The 26,274-nt window shown below is 41.1% G+C and overlaps 1 protein-coding gene and 1 long non-coding RNA gene across 2 annotated transcripts in view; both read right to left on the bottom strand.

The window, feature by feature from the left end:
• Positions 1-26,274, bottom strand: part of MTHFD1 (methylenetetrahydrofolate dehydrogenase, cyclohydrolase and formyltetrahydrofolate synthetase 1) — a 101,850-nt gene that overhangs the window by 45,442 nt on the left and 30,134 nt on the right. The window contains exons 9-13 of the mRNA XM_089687497.1: positions 26,025-26,152; positions 25,827-25,924; positions 10,438-10,611; positions 1,385-1,521; positions 130-176 (exon numbers count right to left, since the gene is read on the bottom strand). Of these exons, the coding sequence (XP_089543623.1) occupies positions 130-176; positions 1,385-1,521; positions 10,438-10,611; positions 25,827-25,924; positions 26,025-26,152 (584 nt within the window). The remainder of the gene's footprint in view (positions 1-129; positions 177-1,384; positions 1,522-10,437; positions 10,612-25,826; positions 25,925-26,024; positions 26,153-26,274) is intronic.
• Positions 23,537-25,644, bottom strand: LOC149454483 (uncharacterized). Its single transcript, XR_016314209.1, has 2 exons — positions 25,533-25,644; positions 23,537-23,937 (listed from the first exon to the last, which is right to left on the bottom strand). It is a non-coding gene; the product is annotated as an uncharacterized LOC149454483 (long non-coding RNA).

The raw sequence follows: 26,274 nt of genomic DNA, 5'->3' as shown, positions 1-26,274 counted from the left end.
TTTATCACAAAGGTCAGATTGTCAACGTTAAGTAGCTGATAGCAGCTGGTTTTTTAGACATTGGCAACAAACAGTTATGTTACTCTACACTACTAAACAAAACTGACACAGTGGACAATAGACATTTACCTCTTCCATGGGGATAACTTGAGAGTATCCTCCTCCTGCAGCTCCTCCTATAAACAAGCAATAACCAAAAAGAAATTGGCATTCTTTGTCTGGCTGGTGAAGGAGTCAGTTGCTTATGTATCAAAGCAGTTGTTATGAAAACTGCCTAAAATCAAACTAAGGTAGCCCATACAGGAATCATTGTTTTTCATTTAACCAGCGGGATGGGAAAAAAAAAAAAAAATTGACTTGATTCCCCCATCCACACATTCGAGGTGGATGTGGGAATCCCTCCTGCTGAGCTTTTGTATTCTGACACAGGGAAACTTCCAAACCATATCAGAATACACTAACCAGTGTTGATCGAGCGACAAAAACCTGACAGGGCGGTTGTACAACCATACCAACAAATGGTAACCTACAACTAGCCTTTGCAGCAAGGAGCGCATGGAAGAGCAACACATATCAAAAACTAATAAAAATTCCCAGCTCACTTACCAGCCAACCCGCAACAAAAACCGAATTGATCCTAACAGTTCACATTAAAAATGAGGAGTTTAGTCACACACATTTGCAAATTATTATACAGTATTTATAAAGCGCCAACAGCTCGCTCAGCGCTGTACATTACAATGGAGGACAGAACATGCGACAGTACGAACACAATACAATGTGATACACGAGGGGTTCGAGGGCCCTGCTCTTTCGAGCTTACAATCTAGGAGGGAGGGGATGGTGGTACAGGAGGAGATAGCTGTGGGGGATGGAGTGGTAGGAAGAGTGGAGGAGGTCGGGAATTAGCAGGGAGTGGGGTAAGCTTCCCTGAAGAGGTGGGTTTCCAGGGTGCACCTAAATGAGAGGAGAGTAGGTGATAGTCTGATGGATTGGAGTAGGGAGTTCCAGAGGATAGGTGATGTCCTGGAGAAATCTTGGAAGCGGGCATGGGAGGAGGAGACCAGATTGCAAATATATGTGCAAGCTGCAGTGGGCTCCCTCCAGGCACACCTGCCCTTAGTTTATCCACGGATATCTGCGTTCCACTTTGGGAAACTCAGAATATAGAGCTATGACTGCAGTACACTGAGATGCCTTGATGTAGCCACTGCTAGACAGGCAATTCGGTTTTGTTGCAGGCTGGTAAGTGAGCTGGGAGGAATTTTGGTTGTACAACCACTCTGCCCATAAATGGATCGACATTTGGCCAGTCCCTGCTGAACTCATCAAATTTCACTTTATGTATGGCTGGTTTAGAAGTGAAGATGTCCTTTCCACTTGCCTTTGATTCCGAATGTTGGTCCTTGAGAAGGTTGTCTGACACAAGCGAACGCATTGAGTTTCAGATGAGCTCCCAGCGCCTGGACCAGTCCAATGGTGGTAGTGCTTTTCCCTTCTCCCAGGGGAGTTGGTGTTATACTGTACAGACAAAGCACATCTATTAGACAAGTAGACTTATGTTCACTAGAGCTTCAGCCTCCAACTGGCCTTTGGATGGGAAGCCATTTGTCAAACAAGATGACAGGCAGGTACGTTGAGCCTGCAACATTCAGACAAAACAAATGATGGGGCAGAAAGGGAACAGAGCCTCACCTAATGGATCAGATGGAATATTATATATAGTAGTATTGGTCCAGCCCATGGAGACAATAGCATTAATTATGGCTTTTGATGTTAACAATGCTATGAGTGAAAGGCAAACACAAGGGAGTTTCATTCACCAAATTCCTGAAGGCAGCGATTTATTGCCCAGCCTGGATAATTTAAACCTTACAATGAAACTATACGCACACAGCTAAATACCAATTTAAAATGCACATATTCAGTGTTTTGTAAAAATGTATAATTCTGTTCAGCCGCTCTTGTGATTCACAAACCTCACACAGCTGTGGCTCAATGTCAGGAATGCCAGGCAATGGGAGCCTGAAGCAACTTGTAGATGAGTGCAGCATATGACTATCAGTTATAAAGATGGCAATGTGAGAGGATCGTCTTCAATTGGCCAAAGACAGATCAAAATTTGGCTGGTTCAGCAAGGCCTGGCCGAATTTTGATCAGTGTGTGGCAGTACCTTAGAATGTGGCTATCCGGCATCAGTGTGTGGCCATTTTCCAACGTCCAAGTTGGAAAAAGTTCCGTCCATCAGGGTCTGCAGCCACTGAACAATGTAATTTGACAGCGCTGGGTCTGTCCTGGAAAATCCCTTTATCCACCTCATTTTGTGTGGATGAAAGAACCGATTAATACTGAACTAAAATAAAAACTACTCATCTACAGCCTGCTTAAAGTGGAACTGCACTGCATCTGAGCACCACAAACCAAAAATCCTATTAAATTCCTTTTTAACCACTTGTCCTCCAGAAGATTTACCCTCCCCTGACCAGGCCATTTTTTGTGATACAGCGCTGGGTTACTTTAACTGACAATTGCACGGTCATGCAACACTATACATAAATTAAATGTATGCCCTTTCCCCCCCCCCACAAATAGAGCTTTCTTTCAGTGGTCATTTATCATCTCTGCAGTTTTATTTGTTGCACTATAAACAAAAAAACCCCGAGAATTTTGAACCCCCCCTCCCCAATATTTTTTACTTTTTGCTAAAAAACCTATCCAATAAAAAAATGTAAAAAATCTAATTTCTTCATAAATTTAGGCCAAAATGTAATCTGCTACGTCTTTGCTAAATAAAAACACAAAACGTGTAAATTAATTGGTTTACGTGAAAGTTATAGTGTCTACAAATGGCGGTATATGTACTGGAATATTTATTTTTTTTACTAGTAATGGCGGCTATGAGCGACTTATAGCGGGACTGCGGGGGGCATTCTGACACTGGGCGCGAACTGCTACTGACATCCCCAGTGACACTAATACAGTGATCTGTGCTAATAAAAAGCACTGACACTGTACTAATGGCACTGGGCAGGAAGGGGTTCGCATCTAGAGTGATCAAAGGGTTAACTGTGTGCTGTGTGTGTTTTACATCATGTGCTGTGTTTTACTAGGGAAACATGCTGTTTTGTAGCCCTCTGCTGTGATACAAAACAGCATGTCCATGCTGACAGGAGCGAGACCTGTGTTGTTTACACACAGGTCTCTCCCCTATCAGTTTTCCCTGACAATCGCCAAGTGCCGGCTGGGAATTGCCGGCCGGGACCTGGTGACTGACACCTCTATTCAAAGCAAACTCATCCATCCACGTCTCCAAGCTTTATTTTGCTGAGAAATCACTTGGGAAAACACTCCCTAGAATTTCTGGCCGTGGCCATCTTGAGTAAGGGCAAATGTAGCATTGACTTCCTGGAATCCATCTGCCCCTAGTCCAGGCATAAAAGCAGGAGAGCATGCTTAGCTGAGAAAACCCTTCCTCTCTTCCAGAAGAATCCTGGGATGTATGACATAATTTGCCTAGGCAAGAAACCAGGAAGTAAAATGAAGAAACGTAAAAAAAAAAAAAATTGTTTAAAACAAGTGAATATGATATACACTCCTATCTATATAGTAATGCTAGCAGCAATAGGATTAAAAATAGTAACATATTGATTGAGAGAATGAAGTTCCACTTTAAGGCTGGCTTCACTCCTAGGTGTTGCAGTAGTGCATGCAGTTTGGGTCGAGCATAGTAGTGGAATTCATTTAGAAACCTGCCAATACTTAACTACAGTAACATGCAACGCATCTGCCCTAATACAACACGAGACACATATGGTGCATTTTATGTTGCATTAAAAATGGGGGTTTTTTTTCGTCAGTTGTAGTACACCGGAAGGCCATCTTAATTCCATAGGTAATTCTGACGTAGCATAAGATTTCTGTGGACCAGGAAAATCTAATCAAATCAATGACACCAAAGGCATCTGACAGAGCAGCATAGTCCTACCATGTAGATATACCCTTTATACATATACGGGGCAAAGGCAGCACAAATATTTTCATGTTCAGAGGAATGACCTGTGTATTTTTCAGGAAGCTCAAAGTACTTAATACTGTTTTTCACCCTCGCCTAGCTTATCTGTAACTTATAACCGAATGCACTGATGACACGTCATAAAAAAAAAAAAAAAAAAAAGGAGTAAAATACAAAACCAAAGAGGAACAACAGATCCACAACTGGATAACCAAGTCCATCAGCATGAAGCAGGGTTTTTCAACTTTTTAATCTGAGGACCCAACCCAAGAAGAATGTTACTGAGCTGGGACCCAGGAAGAGAAATATTACAAATTCTCAGCAAAGACAAATAATGATGGCTGTATAAACACATCACAAACACTTTTCACCATTTCTGTAAACTTTAACCACTTCCCGTCCGGCCCATGTACATAAACAGCCGGACAGGAGCAGTGCAGGAGCGGATGGCTGTTTATAAACGTCCTCCCGCATTCCCTGCCTGTGCGTGCTTCCCGTGAGCGTGCGGCACCGCAATCCAGTGCCTGTTGTGTCCGGAGGACACAACAGAACACCGATCGCTGTACAGGACCTCTGTGTGAAGTCCCGATCATGTGATCACTGATTGGCCAATCAGTGAATACATGAATAGTAGTAAGCAAGATGTCACTTCCTGACATCATTGCTTACTACTAGTGAAATCTGTGAATGATCAGAGGTCACATGGTACCAGAACACCGATCGCTGTACGGGACCACTGTGTGAAGTCCCGATCATGTGATCACTGATTGGCCAATCAGTGAATACATGAATAGTAGTAAGCAAGATGTCACTTCCTGACATCATTGCTTACTACTAGTGAAATCTGTGAATGATCAGAGGTCACATGGTACCATGTGACAAGCTGTGACCAATCACAGCTCTCACAGAATTTCTCAATGGCTGCAAGAATGCAGCCAGAGAGAAGGAGAAATTATTGTTTTTACAGCCTTTATGGGTGTAAAAGCAATGAGTGTAAAAAAAAAAAATAATTTTCATCACCCCCACAAGTAGTACAGTGTCACTATGGTGACACTGTACTTCTAGGGTGACAGTATGTTAAAAAAAAACTAATAAAATAAAAACGTAAACATTTTGAAAAAAATATTACAATTTTTGGTTATAAACTAATTTGCTTTTTTTTTTTTTTTTACTAAAAAGATAGCTGAATACATTTATTTTATTTGCAAAATTTTATAAGAAAAACACTATTTTTCAAAATTTTTGGACTTTTTCATTTATAGAGCAGAAAAATAAAAATCCCAGCGGTGAATAAATACCACCAAAATAAAGTTTTATCTGTCTCAACAAAAAAGCTAAAAAATTCATATGGGTTCAGTGTTGCATGACCGCGCAATTGTCATTCAAAGTGTGATAGCGCTGAAAGCTGAAAATTGGCCTGGGCAGGAAGGGGGTAAAAGTGTCCGGACTTGAAGTGAGAGTTTCTTGGTTTATATTTTCTTCAACAATTGCCAGGGTCTCTTCATGTCACAACAATGTCTGGGTAATTCCCTCTGCTTCGCACACGCTCTAGCCCTTATAGAAGTCTGTGCTGTAAATGTATCAGTTTATAGGGTGCATTCACAGGTCTGCAATTAGATGAGAGAACCCCAGTGGGTGTTCCTGCGATTAGCTGCAAGAGGCAGCTAATGGTAGGCTGCCATCTCCCAATGCTAATCACAACCACTTGCATGTAAACTGCTCATGCATCGATCACATGTGAAGATGGACACAGGCAGTCTGCATTGTGATTGGTGCTTGAAAGAGATGGTAGCCTCCCATTGCTTTCAATGGGGTTGCCTACTTGCAGCTAATCATGGTGGGATTCTAGCATCTTATCACAGGCAAGGTGCATTCGCAGATGTGAATGCACCCATAAAGGTCTCAATCACACAGACCCATACCTCTGTACAGAGAATCTGGTTTATGTCAGCCTCTTCCCCTGATGATGTCTGTGTAGGAGAAAAGTGTTGGGTGGTACCAGATACGTGACGTCATCATACCTCGGGTGATGCTGTACTCATTTGCTGTCATTGCTTGTACCTCTGTAAGTGCGTTTTTAATAAATTGGATCATTTTAATCTAAGATACTGCACTATGGGATGTATCCTTCTTCCTTTTATATGTCTATTGTGAGTTGCACTTCAGGAACACTCTGCAGACAGCGATGTGTTAACTGGGGCAGCCACAGTGCAGTTTGAGCGTATGGCGATTTCTTTGTGGGATCCAAACACTCGGTAAGGAGTGTGTCACACTGGTTGGTGGTGGTTTGGAGCACTTTTTGTCTGTCTTAACACCCAGTTTTTCACTTGAATATACCTAGGTTCACACTACTGCGGGCCATGTTTTTGCTCAGGCATGGCAGCCCATTCATTTGAATGGGCTGTTGTGCCCACATCTCCTGCAGAAAAAAAGTGCTTGCGCCTTTTTTAAAAAGCAGCCGCAGGGAAACCACATTGTCTTTTTGACCACGTGGTTTCCCTGGGGTTTCACACCCTCAAAACGTGCTGCGGGTAGAGTTGCATGGGGGTGCAATTCAGAACAAATGGCAATTCAATGTTTCTCATAACAGCAGTGTGATTTGGCTGCGGGTGGTTGCAGGAACTGGCGATTCCTACACCTGCAACCATCCTGCAGACTGCGGGCAGCAAGTGTGAAACTAACTTAAAACTGGTGCACACAAAATCTAGTACAGCTGTGCATAGTAACCAATAATGCTTCACATGGATTATGTTTTCGTTGCATGAAACCAATCTCCATAATACATTAACTGCTTTGTTTATAGGCTACATCTCAAGTGTGGTAGAATTATATGAAAGATAAGGTGTGTTATATTACTTGACAGCGATTTAGGCAAACTCATCACAAACACAGCCATGATCCAATGGAGCATAAGGAACAGGTTTATTTAATATACATATATATATATATATATATAATATAGTGTGTGTGTATATATATATATATATATATATATATATATATACACACACACACACACATATATATACACATATATACACACACACACACACACATACACACACTATATTATATATATATATATATATTATATATATATATATATATATATATATATATATAAATATAATGGGTGGAGTGCACAATGATGATCAATCACATTGCATGGCAATCAGGCCCTCCCAAAGGATATATATATAAAATTGGATTGCTGCACATAAACTTTTATTCTTGAAAAATCACCATACAAGAGGGTGATCCAAAAAAAAAAAAATGGACAAAACCATACATCATAGTGTTCAACACTATGTTTTTTGTCCGATTTTTTTTTGGATCACCCTTTTCTATGGTGATTTTTCAAGAATAAAAGTTTAGGTGCAGCAATCCAATTTTAATATATATATACAGTCATGGCCGAAATTGTTGGCACCCTTGATATTTTTCCTGAAAATCAAGTATTTCACACAAAAAAGGTATTGCATTAACACATGTTTTGCTATACACATGTTTATTCCCTTTGTATGTATTGGAACAAATATAAAACAGAGGCAGAAAAGCAAATATGACATAATGTCACACAAAACCCCAAAAATGGGCTGGACAAAAGTATTGGCACCCTTAACTTAATATTTGGTTGCACACCCTTTGGAAAACATAACTGAAATCAGTCGCTTCCTATAACCATCAATAAGCTTCTGACACCTCTCACCCGGAATTTTGGACCACTCTTCCTTTGCAAACAGCTCCAGGTCTCTCTTATTGGAAGGACACCTTTTCCCAACAGCAATTTTAAGATCTCTCCACAGGTGTTCAATGGGATTTAGATCTGGGCTCATTGCTGGCCACTTCAGAACTCTCCAGCGCTTCTTTGCCATCCATTTCTGAGTGCTTTTTGACGTATGTTTGGGGTCATTGTCCTGCTGGAAGACCCAGGATCTTGGACGCAAACCCAGCTTTCTGACACTGGGCCCTACAGTGCGACCCAAAATCCTTTGGTAATCCTCAGATTTCATGATGCCTTGCACACAGTCAAGGCACCCAGTGCCAGAGGCAGCAAAACAACCCCAAAACATCATTGAACCTCCACCATATTTTACCGTAGGTACTGTGTTTTGTTCTTTGTAGGCCTCATTCCGTTTTCGGTAAACAGTAGAATGATGTGCTTTACCGAAAAGCTCTATCTTGGTCTCATCTGTCCACAAGACGTTTTCCCAGAAGGCTTTTGGCTTACTCAAGTACATTTTGGCAAACTGTAGTCTTGCTTTTTTATGTCTCTGTGTCAGCAGTGGGGTCCTCCTGGGTCTCCTGCCATAGCGTTTCATTTCATTTAAATGTCGACGGATAGTTCGCGCTGACACTGATGCTCCCTGAGCCTGCAGGACAGCTTGAATGTCTTTGGAACATGTTTGGGGCTGCTTATCCACCATCCGGACTATTCTGCGTTGCAATCTTTCATCAATTTTCCTCATCCGTCCACGACCAGGGAGATTAGCTACAGTGCCATGGGTTGCAAACTTCTTGATAATGTTGCGCACTGTGGACAAAGGCAAATCTAGTTCTCTGGAGATGGACTTGTAACCTTGAGATTGTTGATATTTTGCCACAATTTTGGTTCTCAGGTCCTCAGACAGTTCTCGTCTCCTCTTTCTGTTGTCCATGCTTAGTGTGGCACAGACAGACACACAATGCAAAGGTTAAGTGAACGTCTCTCCTTTTTATCTGCTTTCAGGTGTGATTTCTATATTGCCCACACCTGTTACTTGCCCCAGGTGAGTTTACAGGAGCATCACATGCTTGTAACATTCTTATTTATCCGCAGTTGTGAAAGGGTGCCAATACTTTTGTCCAGCCCATTTTTGGAGGTTTGTGTGACATTATGTCGAATTTGCTTTCTTTCCTCCCTTTTTTTGTTTTGTCCCAATACACACAAAGGGAATAAACATGTGTATAGCAAAACATGTGTTAATGCAATACGTTTCGTGAGAAATACATGATTTCCTGGAGAAATATCAAGGGTGCCAACAATTTCGGCCATGACTGTATATATATATATATATATATATATATATATATATATATATATATAGCCCAGTTATAAAAGAAAGGGTATCACTATCTGCACTCTATCCTCCCCTATGATACATACACTGTGGCTCATCTATTCACAAAAATTGGGGCACAGTGTGCAGCCAGCAAAGTCCCACGGAGTTCTCTCTGATCCTGGCGTAACACAGTTTTATAAATGTAGGGTGCTTTTTTATTTTTTTACTTTTAGTAGCAGTGTGGCTAAACCACTGCTTTTTGATTAGCCCCTTACTTCCCATCTTCACTTCTTTGAAAGAAAGACTGAATAGAAATAACCACATTATATGTACTACAGCTTTTCTATGGCCAGGCTGCTGCTTACATCAATACTTACTGTGGTTTAGACACAAAATACAGAGGTCGCTAGCTGATGATTACTGTCAAATAATGATCTATCAGCAAAGCAGTAATGTCTACACACGGCTTTCTTTTTCAAATCTGTCTCACTCTGCTTCTTGCTGTTGGGTATCAGGAAGACCAGGACATTGTTCCAGGCAATCCTTAGCTCACTTGTTAAAAATAACCCTAAAGGCCCGTACACAGGATAAGAAAATCGTACAAAAAATTCCTTATCAGGAACAATCGTCCAATAATCTGATAGTTAGTACACAGCTTTCCAGAACCGATCACAACAGTTCATGCAACAATATCCATAAGGACAAATGCAAAAAAATTCTCGTAGGATACCAGAACAAACAATTTTTGTTTAACCCTGGGTCATACAGATGCGGTGCGGAATTTGCAGCGTTTTCAGTGCGAATTCCGCACCGCATCAGAATAGCACCAAGTTCATGTGAACCACTGTGGGTGTGTATGTTAACAACCCCCCAAAAACGGTCCGCAAAACGTGGTGCGATGTGCAGAATCGGATTGCAGAGGTGTGAATACCTATACAACCAAATTCTAGTGAGGACCCAAAACAGGGTCCTGCACGTTTTTGGTGAGGGTTCGGTGTGAATAGAGCCATACAAGATGTATGGCTCCAATCACACCGCACACAAATCGCATGTGATTTGTACAGGAATGCGGTGTGGTTCCTGTGCGCATCACATGAGATATACCGCACATACGTGAACCCGGGCTGAATCAGTACATTAGTCACCCAAAAAAAAAAAATAGGAAGACCAAGACCACGCATGGTGAGAAACAAAAGAATACAATACAATACATTGCATCACTTCCAAAGTTGAATTCTCTCATATGAGAATTTTCATAACTAACCTCTTCATTTTCGATATGATAGTAGCATGCAAAAACAAAAAAGCAGACAATGAATCGTCCAATATTCTCATTAAAAAGGGGCTTGAGCACTTATATGTACAATGAAATATCTCACATACCCAGTCACGACGACATATTTCCCATCTTGCTGTCCTTGTAACCGTTTATACGCCGATAGCAGGACTTTGGCTTTTGTCTGACCATAGGGCTCCACTTCTTCTGAGCACAGACCAATCTCCTCTGCAATCTTCCAAATGGGCTTCGGCACACAGGAACGGGAGACCTCAATATCACTGTAAAGGAGCACAATCAAGATCAGGAATGTGAAAGATGTTTCAGGATATTACCCCATTTTGTATTCCTGATATGTGTCTTTTGTACCATGTACTTGTGTTAAAAAGTACCATTCTCTTTGTATTGCTTTAAGCACAGTGCTAATGCATTGGTGACATCCCCGGCTGCAGAAATAGTGAATCTCCCCAAAACGGTAAACTTTTAGGAGATATTCCTTGTAGGTAAAAGTCACTAAGTGGTGTTTACTACCGTTTTAACTGATACATTTGTAGGAGAGCTTGTTCTGTTGAAAAGCAACAGACTTACTGGCTACATCACCAGATGAAAATAAAAGAAAGACAGAGCCTAAAAAAGAAAACTAATGTAGCCACCACATCTAAGAATTGGTAAGTTGCAATATAATAAATGTTTGCTTTTGGGTTTAATACTGCTATAATGTTGATTGAAAGAGTTTAGATCTACTTTAAAGGACTTCCTAACTATGTAAGTTAATGCACACACTTGCACACCTATCAAAGTCTCTGAATGAATCTCTACAAAATGGAACATAGAATACAGGTTCATTTCAATTAGCATAAATCACAGGTGTCAAACTGGCAGCCCTCCAGCTGTTGCCAAACTACAAGTCCCATAAGGCATTCCAAGACTGACAGTTACAAGCATGACTCCTAAAGGCTGAGGCATGATGGGACTTGTAGTTTTGCAAAAGCTGGAGGGCCGCCAGTTTGACACCCCTGGCACAAATCTACACCTGAATTTGTTCTGCATCAGGATGCAGCACTGCGCCCCCTCACTCACAGCAGTTTAAAATACACGTGTCCATGGAAGCACAAATCCTTTCATGTGTAATATTTATGTGCACTGGATAGATTCCAAACTGTTCTGACAACTGCGATAAGAGTGAAAATGCTGGAAGGCAAACATCTGGACTCAGCGAGTGATCACTGTCATTTCACTGGTGATCACAGAACAGTGTTGCAAAAGATATAGATGCTAAAAATTGAACTCTCTGCCCCTTGCTGCCAAGGGACGGCAAATGAAAAGCCACTACACTGTACACAGGTATTCTGTAATTGTTCAAATTGAAAAGAAAAAATTAAAAACCTTTAGGACTACAGCTTTTCTGGTGACCAGAGCACAGAAGACCTATGGTCACAAAGCTGTTTACAGACGGGTGGGGCGGAGCCTGACCATGGCGGCGGCGGAGAGCTCGTGGTAGGAGCTCCCGCACGAGGCTCCTCCGACCTACCCCCCCTTGAACTTTAAAAATTCCCCCCCACGGAGATGGAGCCTTAGAAGCCAGAGACCTACCTTGACCGGGGGGTTTACTGGCTTCGGTTTACTGGCTTCTGTTGCTGAACGGCTGCCTGCGGTAAGAGAGGAGGGGACACTGAGCCTGGACGCCGAGCCGGGTCGCCGGGAAACAAGGAGGCACGGCCGGGACATGTGACAGGCCACGGTGCATCCCTGGGAGGCAAGGAAGCCGGCCGCCCGCCCGGAGGCTGACAGAGAGCAGGAGAGATCCCTGTTCTGTCGGACGACCTGCTACCTCTGGAGCCCTGGCAGGGGATTGATGGTGGGCCTCCCCAACCAACAAGGCAGGAGAGAGTGGAGGAAGTCCTGGAGGGTCCCCCTGAGAGGAAGAGAGCTAACCTATCGAGGAAGCTGGAGAGTGGAGCCTGGAGCTGAGGGAGGAGGGAGGAGGAGGGAGGGGAGGGAGAGGAAAGGGATTGAGGGGTGCATTGAGAGAGGGGGGGAGGGAAAAGGGGGAGGGAAAAGGGTAGTAGGATAAAAACGCTCTATAGGAACAAGAAAGAGGAAGGGAAGGAGGAAGAGAGAGAAGGTAGGAAAAGAGTAAGATGGAAGAAATCCAATATATAACCTACAATGTAAGAGGGTTAAGCTGTCCAGGAAAGAGATTCAGGTTATTTAAAGAACTTCAACATAGAAAAGCCTCAGTGGTATTCTTGCAGGAAACACACCTAGAGATAGAGTCGAAGGTTAGACTGAGGACTAGATATTTTCCAACATGGTTCTATGCGGATTCACCAACTAAAAGAACAAAAGGAGTTGCTATAGGCTTCGCAAAGAATATAAGGTTTGAGGTGGAGGAGAGATTGACGGATCTGGAGGGAAGGTATCTATTTTTGAGAGGAAAATTACTGGGAATTGAGTGTACAATAGGAAACATATACAGTCCAAATAAGAGGCCGGAGAGGTTTATGAGAGAAGTGTTGAAGAGATTGATGGATTTTAAAAGTGGGTATATGATAGTAGCGGGAGACTTTAACATCTGTATGGATTCGCGGATAGACACCACTTCAGTCAGTTGGTGGAGAATTAGGAATATGAAGGAGAGAGATTATACTTTCTTTTCGCACGTTCATGAGACTTATTCTAGACTAGATTATATTTTAGTAGAACATCGAATGATAGAGTTGGTGGCAGAAGTAAAAATTGAAGGAAGTACCCTGTCGGATCATGCCCCAGTTGCAATGAAGTTAAGATGGGGTAGGGAAGGGAAAGAAGGTTATGTATGGCGGTTGAATGAGGCACTTCTCATGGAGGAAGAGATTGGTCAAAGAATTGAGAAGGAAATCGAATGGTTTTTTGAAGAGAATGAAACAGAGGATGTGTCGGTTGCAACGGTGTGGGAAGCACATAAAGTTTACATCAGAGGTCTACTTATCGCAATGGGGGCAAAAAGGAAAAAAGAAAGGAGAGAAAAGATAAATAGATTACTAAATGAAATATATGATCTTGAACAGGTGCATAAAAGGGAAAGATCTAAGGAGATAATGCAGATGTTAATAAAGAAGAAAGAAGAATTAGAGAATGTAATGGAGGAGGAAAAAAGAAGAGTCTTTAATAAAATAACAAGGGAAAGGTACAGATGGGGAGATAGGCCGGGAAAGTATTTAATGAGAACTTTAAGAAAGAAGAAAAATAGAAATTATATCGAGAAAATAAGAAATCCCAAGGGGGAATTTGTACACTCAACCAAGGATATTGCTAGAATATTTAAAGAGTATTATAATGAGCTGTATAATATCATACCTCAGGATACGCTTAGGAAAACAGAAATAGTAAATAGAGGGAAAAGAAAGACATACCTAGAGGAGGCAGGCCTACCGAAATTAAGAGAAACACAACGGAACTCTCTAGAGGCAGAAATAACTTTAGAGGAAATAAAAATAGCATTAGAAAGTATGGCGGGAGGGAAAAGCCCGGGTCCGGATGGATATACGGCCAAATACTATAAAAAATATAAAGAGCTTTTAATCCCCAAAATGAAGATTTATATGAACGCCTTGGGGAACGGGATAGAGATAAGGGGAGAGTCTTTACAGGCGAATATAGTATTGATACAGAAGGAAGATAAAGATCCCTCAATGTGCGAGTTATCGTCCAATAGCGCTGCTGAATGTAGACACTAAAATATATGCAAAGGTTCTGGCAAATAGACTGAAAGAGCTGATGCCGGAGTGGATACATGGAAATGTGGGGTTTGTCTCGGGAAGAGAGGGTAGAGATAATGCTTTGAGATCATTGTTGCTTATACAGGAGGGCAAAAAAGGGAAAACCCCAATGATACTGATGTCGATAGACGCTGAGAAGGCATTCGACAGAGTGAGTTGGGGTTTTATGATGGATACTCTGGAAGCATTAGGAATGGGAGATAGAATGAGAGGGTGGATTAGTGAGTTGTACAGAGGGCCTACCGCTACCATAATGGTAAATGGAGGAAGATCAGAGTACTTTAAGAAGTCAAATGGTACAAGACAGGGATGCCCATTGTCTCCATTGCTATATGTGTTATCACTGGAGCCCTTGCTGTCCATGATTAGGAGGAATATAGACATAAAAGGAATAAAGATAGGTGATAGAGAACACAAGGTAGTGGCTTATGCGGATGACCTGATGTTTTATGTAGGAAACCCTAGAACATCACTTCCAAATCTAATGAAAGCATTGAGGGAGTACGGAGACCTGTCAAACCTAACAATTAACCCGACAAAGACCGAAATCTTAAACATAAATCTCAAAAATAGTGAAAAAGAAAAACTACAAGAGGAATTCCCTTTCCTTTGGAGAGATAAAGAATTAAAATATCTAGGAATAAAACTATCAGCCTCAAATAAGAACCTTTATAAAGCCAATTATATAACGCTATTAAATGAAATCAAGGAGGAGTTGAGAAGAGTGGGAAATGGAAATCCATCGTGGATAGGTCGCATAAACTTGATAAAGATGGTAATAGTCCCCAAAGTATTATATAAATTTCAAATGATCCCAATCAAACTCCCAGAGGCATATTTTAAAGAACTGAGGAAAATGATAATAAAATGCATATGGAGGAATAAAAAGCCTAGAATAGGTTATGAAACGCTGACCAGAAGCAAAGAAAGAGGAGGATTGGGGGTACCAGATTTTAGGAGATATTACAAAGCAGGGATTATTGCAAGAATCTTCGACTGGATTCATAATCCGGAGAAAACTTGGGTTAAAATTGAGAAAGCACTGAGTGGAAAAAGTTTGAGTAATAGTATCTGGGTCCCTGCACAATATAGAGAATTAGAGGAGAGCACAAGCACGTACACTCTTAATGTTTTAAAAGAATGGGATTTATTACACAGACAAAAGGGGTGGGTTTTTAATTCACAACTAATGCCACTTAGGAACACAAAATATTTCATCCCGGGAAAAGATAGTATAGCAGGGAAATGGATAATAAAACAGGAGGCGCAATTGAGAGATATAATGGTAGGAGAGGAAATGGGGTCATATAAGGATATGGAGGAAAGAAAGGGTGAAGTCTTTAATAAGATGGATAGACTAAGATATTACCAACTGAAGAATTTCTTTGAAAGCCTTCCAAAACCAATAAGAACTAGAAAAGACTGGAATCCATTTGAGAGAATCTTTGAGTCACGGGGAAATGGTAGACACGGTACGGCAAAAATACACAAGATATTAATGGAACTTGATATAGACACAAAATTAATGCACATAGAGAAATGGGAAAGAGATATGGGAAGAAAAATAGAGGAGGAGGAGAAGAAGAAGATGTTCACATTAATTCACGAAAATATTAGTATGAGAGAAGTGGAAATAAACTATAAGTGTTTGAATAGATGGCACATTACCCCCTATCTGGAGCACAAGATGAATACAGAAATCTCACAGATGTGTTGGAGAGGTTGTGGAGAGGTGGGCACGTGGTATCATGTGTGGTGGGAGTGTTCAGAAATACAGGTGTTTTGGCGGAGGATAGTTTATTTGATAGGGAAAATCACAAAAATCAATATAGGATTAGATCCAGAAGTATGTCTCCTCCATATCTCAGAACTCTCAGTGAAAACATATAAGAGTTCTGGGATATGGCATTTTTTGACCGCAGCGAAGAGTCTGATACCCAGGTTCTGGAAGAAAAGAGAGGTGCCAACTGAGGAGGATTGGATGGCTAGAGTAAATCAGATCTCTGGGACAGAAAGATTGTATTACACGCACGAGGACAAGCTGGAGTTATATAATAAAAAATGGAAAGGCTGGGAAGAATACAGAGAAAAGGTGAAATATATGAAGAGATAATATTCCTGGAAGCTGGCTTAGAACTGAGATTTAGAAACAACAGAATAATATGGAGTTAACGAGAGTAAAAAGAGTGTTGAGCGTGGGAGGGGTTGGAGGAGATGGGGGGGTGGAGGGGGGGGGGGGAGGGCAAGGAAAGAAAGTCATATACAGGGATAATTTATGTAAGAAGAGAAAACATTTGGGATAATTATTTTAATAGAAATGTTGAAATGTTTTGTATATGAATTGGAAAAATTTAATAAATATTTATAAAATAAAAAAAAAAAAGCTGTTTACAGACGCCTTTCCTTTATTGGACTGTTTTTTACAAGTAGAAATCATAGTTTATTGAATGTGAACTTTGCTTTACTGAAACCTATTTATATGTAAACCTTGGCTGATACAGATTTCTATTTTTGCAACTTTATGTCTTTATTACAACTGCTGTATTACATTGCTGATACAAAGTGGTTAAAGTGGTTGAGAGGTTTTCTTCCAGCAGTGAAGTGTTGCATGCTGCTTCTATATTACTGGAATACAGATCCAACCACCTGGAACATTTCTTGTATTATGCAGCTGTGTTGTTCAGTGTACTGATTCAACAGTGACGCACACATGCTGCAAATCATATATTTGTACAACCACAGATATCAAATTTGTGTTAACTGTTTTAGCGAAAACATATGACCAAAACTTACACCTCTGTGGGATTTTTTTTCCTTCTCTGAAATGGACAGATGAAACAAGCAAAGCCCAGCCAGTAAATATTTTTAATTGACAAAGATTTTTTTCAAAAACTGCTGATCTCCTGGGATTTTCACATACAACCATCTCTAGGGTTTAGAGAATGATCCAAAAAAGAGAAAATATCCAGTGAGCGGCAATTGTGTGGACGAAAATGCCTTGTTGATGTCAGAGGAGAATGGGCAGGCTTGTTGCTGCGATATTCAGATGGTAGGATCAGAATTTGAGGTAAACAACATGAAAGCATGGATCCATCCTGCCTTGTATCAACAGTTCAGGATGATGGTGGTGGTGTAATGGTGTGGGGGATATTTATTTGGCACTAGCAAGGTGTACCGAATAAAGTGGGGGGTGAGTGTATAGAAAAAAATTACAAGGCAAAAGAATAAAAAAAAACAAAAAAACAAACAAACAGCAGCCTTGATCCTCCTCTTCCCAGGTCCCCTACGGGTGCTCCTGGCCCCTCCCTCTGGCCAGGTGCCCCCAGAGCAAGCAGCCTGCTATGGTGGCACCCAAGCAGGCTTGCTCCCGAGCTGCTGCTCTATGTGCACAGAGCCGCAGTTCGGCCCCACCCCTTCTCCCTCCTCATTGACTCACTGGCTGTGATTCATTCATAGAATGCATGAACGTACAACCACTTTAATGGCCAACATTACAGCCGTTTTAAGCCCAAAAACAAAGATTTATAAAAGTACAGCTTTCCAATTCTTAGATGAGAAGGCTGCATTAGTTTCCTTGTTTAGGCATTCTTTCTTCAATTTTCATTTGGTGATCCGACCAGTAGGTCTGCTGTGTTTTCCAGAATGTTTTTGCTATCTCTCTGGTGTCGCTGAGCTCACCGGTGCATTCCTTCTTTTTAAGAATGTTCCAAACAGTTGTTTTGGCCACGCCTAATGTTTTTGCTATCTCTCTGATGGGTTTGTTTTGTTTTTTCAGCCTAATGATGGCTTGCTTCACTGACAGTGACAGCTCTTTGGATCTCATCTTGAGAGTTGACAGCAACAGATTCCAAATGCAAATAGCACACTTGAAATTAACTCTGGACCTTTTATCTGCTCATTGTAATTGGGATAATGAGGGAATAACAGACACCTGGCCATGGAACAGCTGAAAAGCCAATTGTCCCATTACGTTTGGTCCCTTAACAAGTGGGAGACACATATGCAAACTGTTGTAATTCCTACACCGTTCAGCTGATTTGGATGTAAATACCCTCAAATTAAAGCTGACAGTCTACAGTTAAAGCACATTTTGTTCGTTTCATTTCAAATCCATTGTGGTGGTGTATAGAGCCAAAAATGTTAGAATTGTGTCGATGTCCCAATATTTATGGACCTGACTGTACTGCCAAGTACCTTAACTACATAAGCAGTTTTTTGCAAAGGTAAACTAACCCTTTACAGCTACATTCACCAGGCAGTATATCTTCAGCCTTGGACGGTCCACTGATTCTTTCCAGGTTATAAACACTGCCTGCACACACCGTGTGTGAACAGCTGCAGCTGTCAGTGTTCTACTCAATATCCAGTGCTGCTGCTGTTTATTTGTAATCACTCATCTGAATAGTTACAATCTCTGGACACCCTTAGATGCAGCCAGTGTATAGCCAGGTTCTGAGTTCTGGCCTCAGCTAATCAGTCAGCTTGTATACAGCCATACCACAAAGTGGGAGATTTACTAAAACTGGTGAACACCAAATCTGGTGCAGCTCTACATAGTAACCAATCAGCTTCTATATTCAGCTTGTTCAATTAAGCTTTGACAATAAAATCTAAAAGATTGGTTACTATGCACAGCTACACCAGGTTCGGTGTGAACCAGTTTTAGTAAATCTTTGTTGCTGTGCCTACAGATAGTATTTAGTTTAGGTTCACACTATTGTGTGCCATGCGGTCCATGTTTGCACAGGCACAACAGCCGACTCAGTTGAATGGGCTGCTGTGCCACATTGCCTGCAGGAAAAAGGTGCATGCACCTTTTTAAAACCGTGGCCGCAGGGAAACTGCATGGTCTTTTTGACCATTCTACTTCCCTGTGATACCATCAGCCACAAACACTGCAGGCTTAAATGCATGGGGGAGCCATTCAGAAAGTGCAGCACGATTTGGCTGCGGATGCAGGAACAGGTGCAATTCCTGCAACCAGCCCACAGACTTGGGCAAGTGTGAACCTAGCCTTCATCACCTCTGAATGCAGCAAACTAGCTGTAGCTAAACTTCCATTTGAATGTAGACTAAATCAGCTAAACGCATGTCAGGTGCATCTTGCTCTGTATGTAGAAGCAGTGGTCTCTTTGCAGACGACCTGCGCAGCTCCTGATGAGATGTCCAATCAGCAGTAATCTTGAGATTGCAGAGCTATAGTCCTGACTCAGCTGAGGATGTGCTGGACCTCTACAAAGAGCAAGGTTCCTTCTTTGCAGCATGCTGGCAGGGGGCAGGCTTTTTTATTCAGACTGTGGCTCCTTCCTAAAGAAACCACACTAAGATTTTACACTTTTTTGATTCAGTTGAAATGTATTTAGCTATTTTTTGTCAATTTCTAAATGGCAGAGATCTGGACATTGTTACATTGAAAGGTGGGTACTGCAGGTAAGTGGGACAGGGCTCAATTTCTGAACTTAAAGTGGATATTTGGAGCTGCTAGCACCTGTACCTTTGACAAATTAAACACTAGGGAACCCAAAGAAATTTAGGAAGAAAGAGCAACTGTGGTTCTTTATTAGGTTTCTTGGATGCGTTGTAGTTGTGCCATAGGAGCACTCCAGACAGACGAAAAACCTCCCAATAAACTCCTGCCTGGTGATACATTCTTGACATTGCAAACTGCAATTTATAAGGATGGTCCTCACCCTTGAAGCTTTTAATAGGAGAAGGATCTCTGTTTACAGTATGTAGCAGCACTGTGTGTAATCGATAGAATCCTGCCAGCAGTTGTAAATAATCAATGGCCAACTCCACTAAGTGGTTACATGCAAGCAGAGCCTCCAATCAACCCTGGCTGCAGACAGTGTGCTTCTAGGACCAGTGTTTGCGCAGAGCTTTGGCTGCACACAGAGTTGCTGCCGTTAATCATTCACTTTGTATGCAGCCATAGCACAGTATTGCTGCAGCCAGAGGCAGGATTTAACAATTATTCAAAGGACTATATGGGGACAATAAGAATACCTGAGAGAATGTAACACTTCCCTTTTATATATATATATATATATATATATATATATATATATATATATATATATATATAAATGTGTTTGATTTGCTTGAGTTCCACACTTAGATGTTCCTTTTTCATGTGATGCTTCTAAAAATAAAGCAGTTGACACTTTTGATGGAATGTTATGTTGTCCCTGGGAGTTATTCTTTAACAAACCTCCAAGGCTGTAGATCACAGTATGCATACCTCATTTTTTTTTTTATATATAATATTGCACAACTCGCCTCTTCACATTGCTGGTAACACCATTGTTTCACTCCATGCAGGCACTGTTGAGGGACAAAGTTTGGGCAAGACAGCACCGGTCCTGTTTAAGTGACGAATACCAGTTGCAGATGTTCACTTTGATAATTACAGTAGTTGGTCACCTTTCTTGCAATATGGTATATTACAGTCAATCCTAAAGCGCAATTGGAATAGAACACTTTTTAATGTGTCTGCTCAGGTACATTTCACACTTCCACCCCCTATGAACAGAGCAATCCTGCTTGAAGGTGATTGCCTAGTTTGACAAGTGTGGAGAAGATCTGGATGTTTAGAGGGTGACCCTGGGAAATAAGCATATCATTTTAGAAATGATGCCGATTACTCACATAAAATATTTCACCTTGTTGGATCACCTCTGCAAAAGGAAGCTATGAATGTATTTGCTGCTCCTAGTTTCCGAAAGGTTCAGGCTTTACCCAAAATAAAAGGAGGTACATACGTACCTGCTCTTAACAATGGTATTGCACAGAGCAGCTGTTTACCTCCTCTTCTGGGGACCCTGCAGGTACTCTCCACTACTCCTCTTCTCCATGTGCCCCCATAACAAACAAGCAGGCACACTCCTGAGCCAGTCTGTGTGCATACATAGACACACACAGAACAGCCCCCTCCACAGGATTTGCTTGACAGCAGCAGTTGTCTCTGGGGGAGCAGGGAGAGATAGTACAGCACTGGATCGATACAGGACTCAAGTATTGAGGGGAAGGGAGGACAAGCGACTAGTGGAAGTGTTTTTGTACCTTAATGCACCAAGGTAAATATGAAAGTCGCAACTGGGACAGGGGAAGAGGAGGCAGTCGTTCTCCCTCCAAAACAAAAAGAACAAAAAAAACAAAAACAAAACAAAAAGAACAAAAAAAAACAAAACAAAAACCCTTTTTAGCTTTAGAACCACTTTTAGTCCATGAGGGGACTCACTCAACTACCCATGGCGTGGCGTGTCTCCACACTCCGCTACAGCTAGTCTGAATAGATTTTATAGAAAGTCACACTATAGAAAAAAAAAAAAGCCCAAAAAACCTCCCAGTTATTAAACTAATAATTGCCTTTTTAAGGCTATCATTTCAATATCAGCACATATACTTGAATGCATATCAAAACTCAACAACAAACTGTCGTCGACTATACTGGACTGGAGGTGGAGAGCTGGTGACTACAATCTTTTTGGTTTCCTTTATTTTCACCACGCATTGTAACCCTAAGACAGACAGTGTGTTAGCTATATAACAGCTTGTCAATAAGAGGAGGTAGCATATTATTAGGGCCACTGCAAGAAAAGGGAACTATACCTAACTGGTAAAAGTACATTTTTTAGTTACTTTCAAAGTCTGTTCAATATTTATTTGATTCTTCTTGTTTTTACAGAATGCATACACCAGCATTTCCCAACCTTTTTCCAGTCAGGATGCCCTTGAAAAAGGTATTTTCAGTCTCGCAGCACCAGTCTAATGGCTTGGTTTACATTAGTACATGTCCAAGAATGCACACAAAATTGTGAATGTTCCCAGCCCAAAAATATGCTGCTCTTTAGCAGATAGAGGAGTGTCATTAATTCTTAATAGTGCTCCCATTGCTGTCAATCAGAGCCAGTCAGTGGGTGGAGGCAAGCCACAGCTCTATGTCTAATGCATGCATAAAGCAGGGCTCAGGAGTGAGCATGCACCAGTGCGCCCATAGCAAGCAGCTTGCTATTGAGGGCACTGGTCAAGGGGGAGGAGCGAGCACTAATTGGGGACCAGAGAAGAAAAGGATCAGGGTTGCACTGTGCAAAACCATTGCAGGTAAGTATGAAAAAGAAAACCCTTTAATATTTTAATTTACAGCTGGTAATTCATCAAGAGGTGTGATGCATTCAAGCTCAACTCCAACAAACCTAAATTATCCCTTGTGGATGGGCCTCTCCCATGCCACAAGGTTTGAAGGTTCACCTGTTGAACATGTTACACCCATTATTAGGGTGTAACACTTTCAGCACCCCCTTTCCCCATAACAGCAGGCAGGAATTTCTATGCATGCAGCTGCTGTCACATTAAAATCAGCATGGCTGTGCAGGACTCCAAACTAGTGAGAAGGTCTGAGGAGCCAGTGACAATAGCAGCAGTACTGCTGAAGAGAGCCAGGTAGCTTGGCATTTTCATAAAATTATTTTGATGTGTGAAACCGAAACCCCTGCGTGGGCAAGTTATATGGACTTGGGAGTCTTATTTAAGAAAAAGTGGGCTGGCAAGCCTTAAAATGAAGTTTGGACTGGCATAGTTCTCACTTACAAATGCTTCTAACCACTGTGCTAAGCACCCCCCATTTCACAGCTACCTAAAAACATAATATGACAATCTGAACCATGCAAATTCCAATGTAAAACACTTCATACAAGCAGGCGAGAGAAGAGAGCAAAAAAGAGGGACATAAAATAGCCCCAGATGTTCTGTATAACCTAGTGTCTGATACCTATTAGGAACCTTTTAGACCAGCTTATTAAAAAGGTCAAGCCACCCAAAAAAGCTACCTTGTATAAAATGTGAGATCTTGGGAACAAAGTCAAGTGATGACTTCTTTTATGTAGCATTGATTGCCATAGTGAGATTTCATGACCTGACCCCTTCACTATAGCCTACATTCACACCTGAGCAGAGAGATTTTCCTGGGCTGGGCAAGGAGAAGAGGAATTATTCGTGCATATCACATGTTTACAGGCATTCCAATTGCAAGCTAAGGGATCACAAATACCAAAATATGTGCTCACATATTTTTTAAATATATATATATATATATATATAAATAAACATAGGGCAACTGAGCATACAATTGTTAACAAAACACAATTAGAAAGAATGGGATACTGCATAGTCAGGCATAAAGAAACAAGCAGAAAAATGCTCAAGTGTGAATGGGGGCTTACCAGGATAGGCACTCCTAACATTATAATTGTATTCTCTAAAGCGTAAAATAGGAAGAGGAAAACTGGAAATCTCATCACCAGATTCCCTGAGAATTCTAAGGAACTGTAGACTAGCGCCATTGAAAACAAACCTGGGTTTTGGATGGATGGGCGAAACCCAGACATACCAACAGTATTTAAAAAGAAAAAGAAAATAAAAAAAGCTGTGGAATGAGGACGAGCAATTAAATGAAAAATAGAATAATTTTAACTTTTAGAAATGTGTAATCTTTGAAAGTCACAGACTACATCTGCATTGTACTTCTTTTAGGCTGAGCCATCCAAGGGTGGGGGAGAGGACACGGTCTGCTCTTTTATTTTATTTTGTAATGAAGTGTGCCTACTATATCACCAAAAGCCCAGCCAGACTAAACCTTCAGAAGGACCCATAATAATCCACATATTATACATCATACAGTGTAATGTTTTCTGTGCAAAGATACATCATGGACATGAGATAATGAATATAGAATAGTGACCAACATCTACAATATACAAAGTGAACATGACCAGAAGCAATTGAATTAACTTTGGATTTAGTATCAGGTGTTTTATAGCAAGAGTGGAAGTGAAACATCGGTGTTACCTGTAAAAGAAAACAATGGAAATGGTGAAAAATCTTACATATGTAAACAGTGAATACATAGTATTAGTATACAATGGTGCAGTTGTGGATAAGTATGGATATACATTGCATATAAAAAGAACAAGAAACGTGCAAAAAAAAAAACCCACCCACACACCGCAGAGTGGAAAGTAACCCCTGGTTCACATATCTACACGTTCCTGCAGTCCACATTTTACATGGGCACGAGAGCCCATTCATTTGAATGGACTCCCGTACCCTGTGACATGCAGGGAAGAAGTCCCTGCACTTTTTCTGAAACCGCAGCAGACACGGGAACCTCGGTTCCCAGTTCGGTTGCAATTTCCAGTGCGGGTGACGTGCCCTTAGAATTAATGGCACCCGCCCGCGGGTCCGCATTCTTCTCTGGATCCGCAGCGGCACCACCCGCACATATGTGAACCCAGCCTATAGGCAGAAGAAGATCCATTACCACTACAGAGTGAAGGGTAGAGGAAGAAGTAGATTCATTACCGCTACATAAAGTGCTCATATGCAGTAATGCATTTCTTTTTGGAGTTCAGTTGAAGGTTTTAGAAGTACAAAAAGATTCTTCTCTAAAAAAAAATGTCAATCCTTGTGAGGTTTACAGGATATACAAAATAGTCAGGTGTTTGATATTTTAGTCTTTGGTAGATGTTGAAAAATTTACATTTGGGAGGCCTGGCCCTTTAACTTGCTCTCTACAAATGAGACAGCTTTTTGCTGCCTCTTTCTGGAGCAGGTGTAATTAGGATGACCTAATGCGTTTTATTTTTTTTAAAAGAGGAACATTCCCGGGAGTTTAGGGTTTAAAAGATCCTGTCACCAATGAAAAAAAAAAAAAAAAAAGTGCATGTAAAAGAGAAAAAAAAAAAAGTATTTTGAAAGCTTACATGCAGATTTTTTTCTATTTCCATAAATATTTACTTGCAATCCGCCTTTGTACATGACTACTCTAGGAGTAGAGTCACTGCCCTAGCACAGCCCCCGTCCTTGCATGTTATAGCCCTCTTCTCTTGGGAGCGTTTAGTTTGTCTGTGCCAGCACTTCTTCCCCTCCATGTATCTCCCTACCTAACATGTAGCTACTAGGACAGGAGTGAAGGGGAATACTATAAAGTGTCACTGAAGTGACAGGTGTTGACATCACATCCAAGATGGTGATGCCTAGCATGAGCCTCAGGTCTTTTGGATATCTACACAAGGCAGGGTTTATATATATATATATATATATATATATATATATATATATATATATATATATATATATATATATATATATATATATATATATATATATATTTTACATATATAAAAAGCAACAGACATGCATAAAATATGCCAAAGCACATATAATCTTATCAGAAGACAAATGGTCTCATAAGGGTGTGATTAAGGTTAGGGGTAGGTTAGGTCTCATGGGAGAAACAGTGCTAAGAGTGTTAATTCAGGAGTTGGGTTAGGTTCTGGTTAATGTTAGGGATGGGAGGACTGGAAGAAATGAATTGCTTTCAATGCAGTTAGCCCTGTACCAAGCCTCTCAGCATTGGAAACCTTTCAATTGTATTCTCTTACTTCTCCAGACACAGCTTCTGGATGCTTTGGTTATTATTGGGCATTGTCTCAAGCAGCCAAGTTTTGTAGATGAACCCTAAGAGCAGAGTATGTTGTATTTGTAGATAGATATCATTCACATTCACACCTCCACAAACTGGTTCTCAGACATTGAGATCATGCAAGTAAACTGTGAGCTTGATGGCATTGATAAAGTCTGGAACAAAGAGGAATAAAGCTGGTACCAACACCAAAAGTCAAAGCTGGAGTATAAATATGACAGCAAGCTCACTGCATCTGTAATGGAGAGGTTACCTGGGAACTGGTGTTTGCACCTGGAGCTTGGTATACTCTATTTTCCACGCATGGGGATCGTGTTGTTCCAAGAACCGCTTTGCACTTTCAACCGTGTTCTGGAAAGAACAGTGAAATCATGAGTGACAAAAGGGAGAAAAAAAAAAAAAAAGGGTTGTACTTGCCCCACACTTAGACGTACCCTATTACTTCACCCACCTCCATGAGCATGGCTACAGTCATAGGGCCAACACCGCCTGGCACAGGCGTGATGTAAGAGGCCCTCTCCATTGCTTCTTCATATGCCACGTCACCCACTACACGTTTGCCAGAGGGCCTTGAAGGATCTAGTTTAAAAACAAAACAAAACACATCTTAATCATCAACTTAAAGCAAGGAAATACACACCAGAGCATAGATATGGCTAGACCAGGGCCTAATAGGTTGCTATTGGCTATATATTTCTACA

The sequence above is a fragment of the Staurois parvus genome, unplaced genomic scaffold (genome assembly GCF_062004578.1).
Source record: "Staurois parvus isolate SC_StPar_1 unplaced genomic scaffold, SC_StPar_1.0 ptg000426l, whole genome shotgun sequence".
Lineage (NCBI taxonomy): Eukaryota > Metazoa > Chordata > Amphibia > Anura > Ranidae > Staurois > Staurois parvus.
This window is presented reverse-complemented; position numbering and strand designations above follow the sequence as displayed.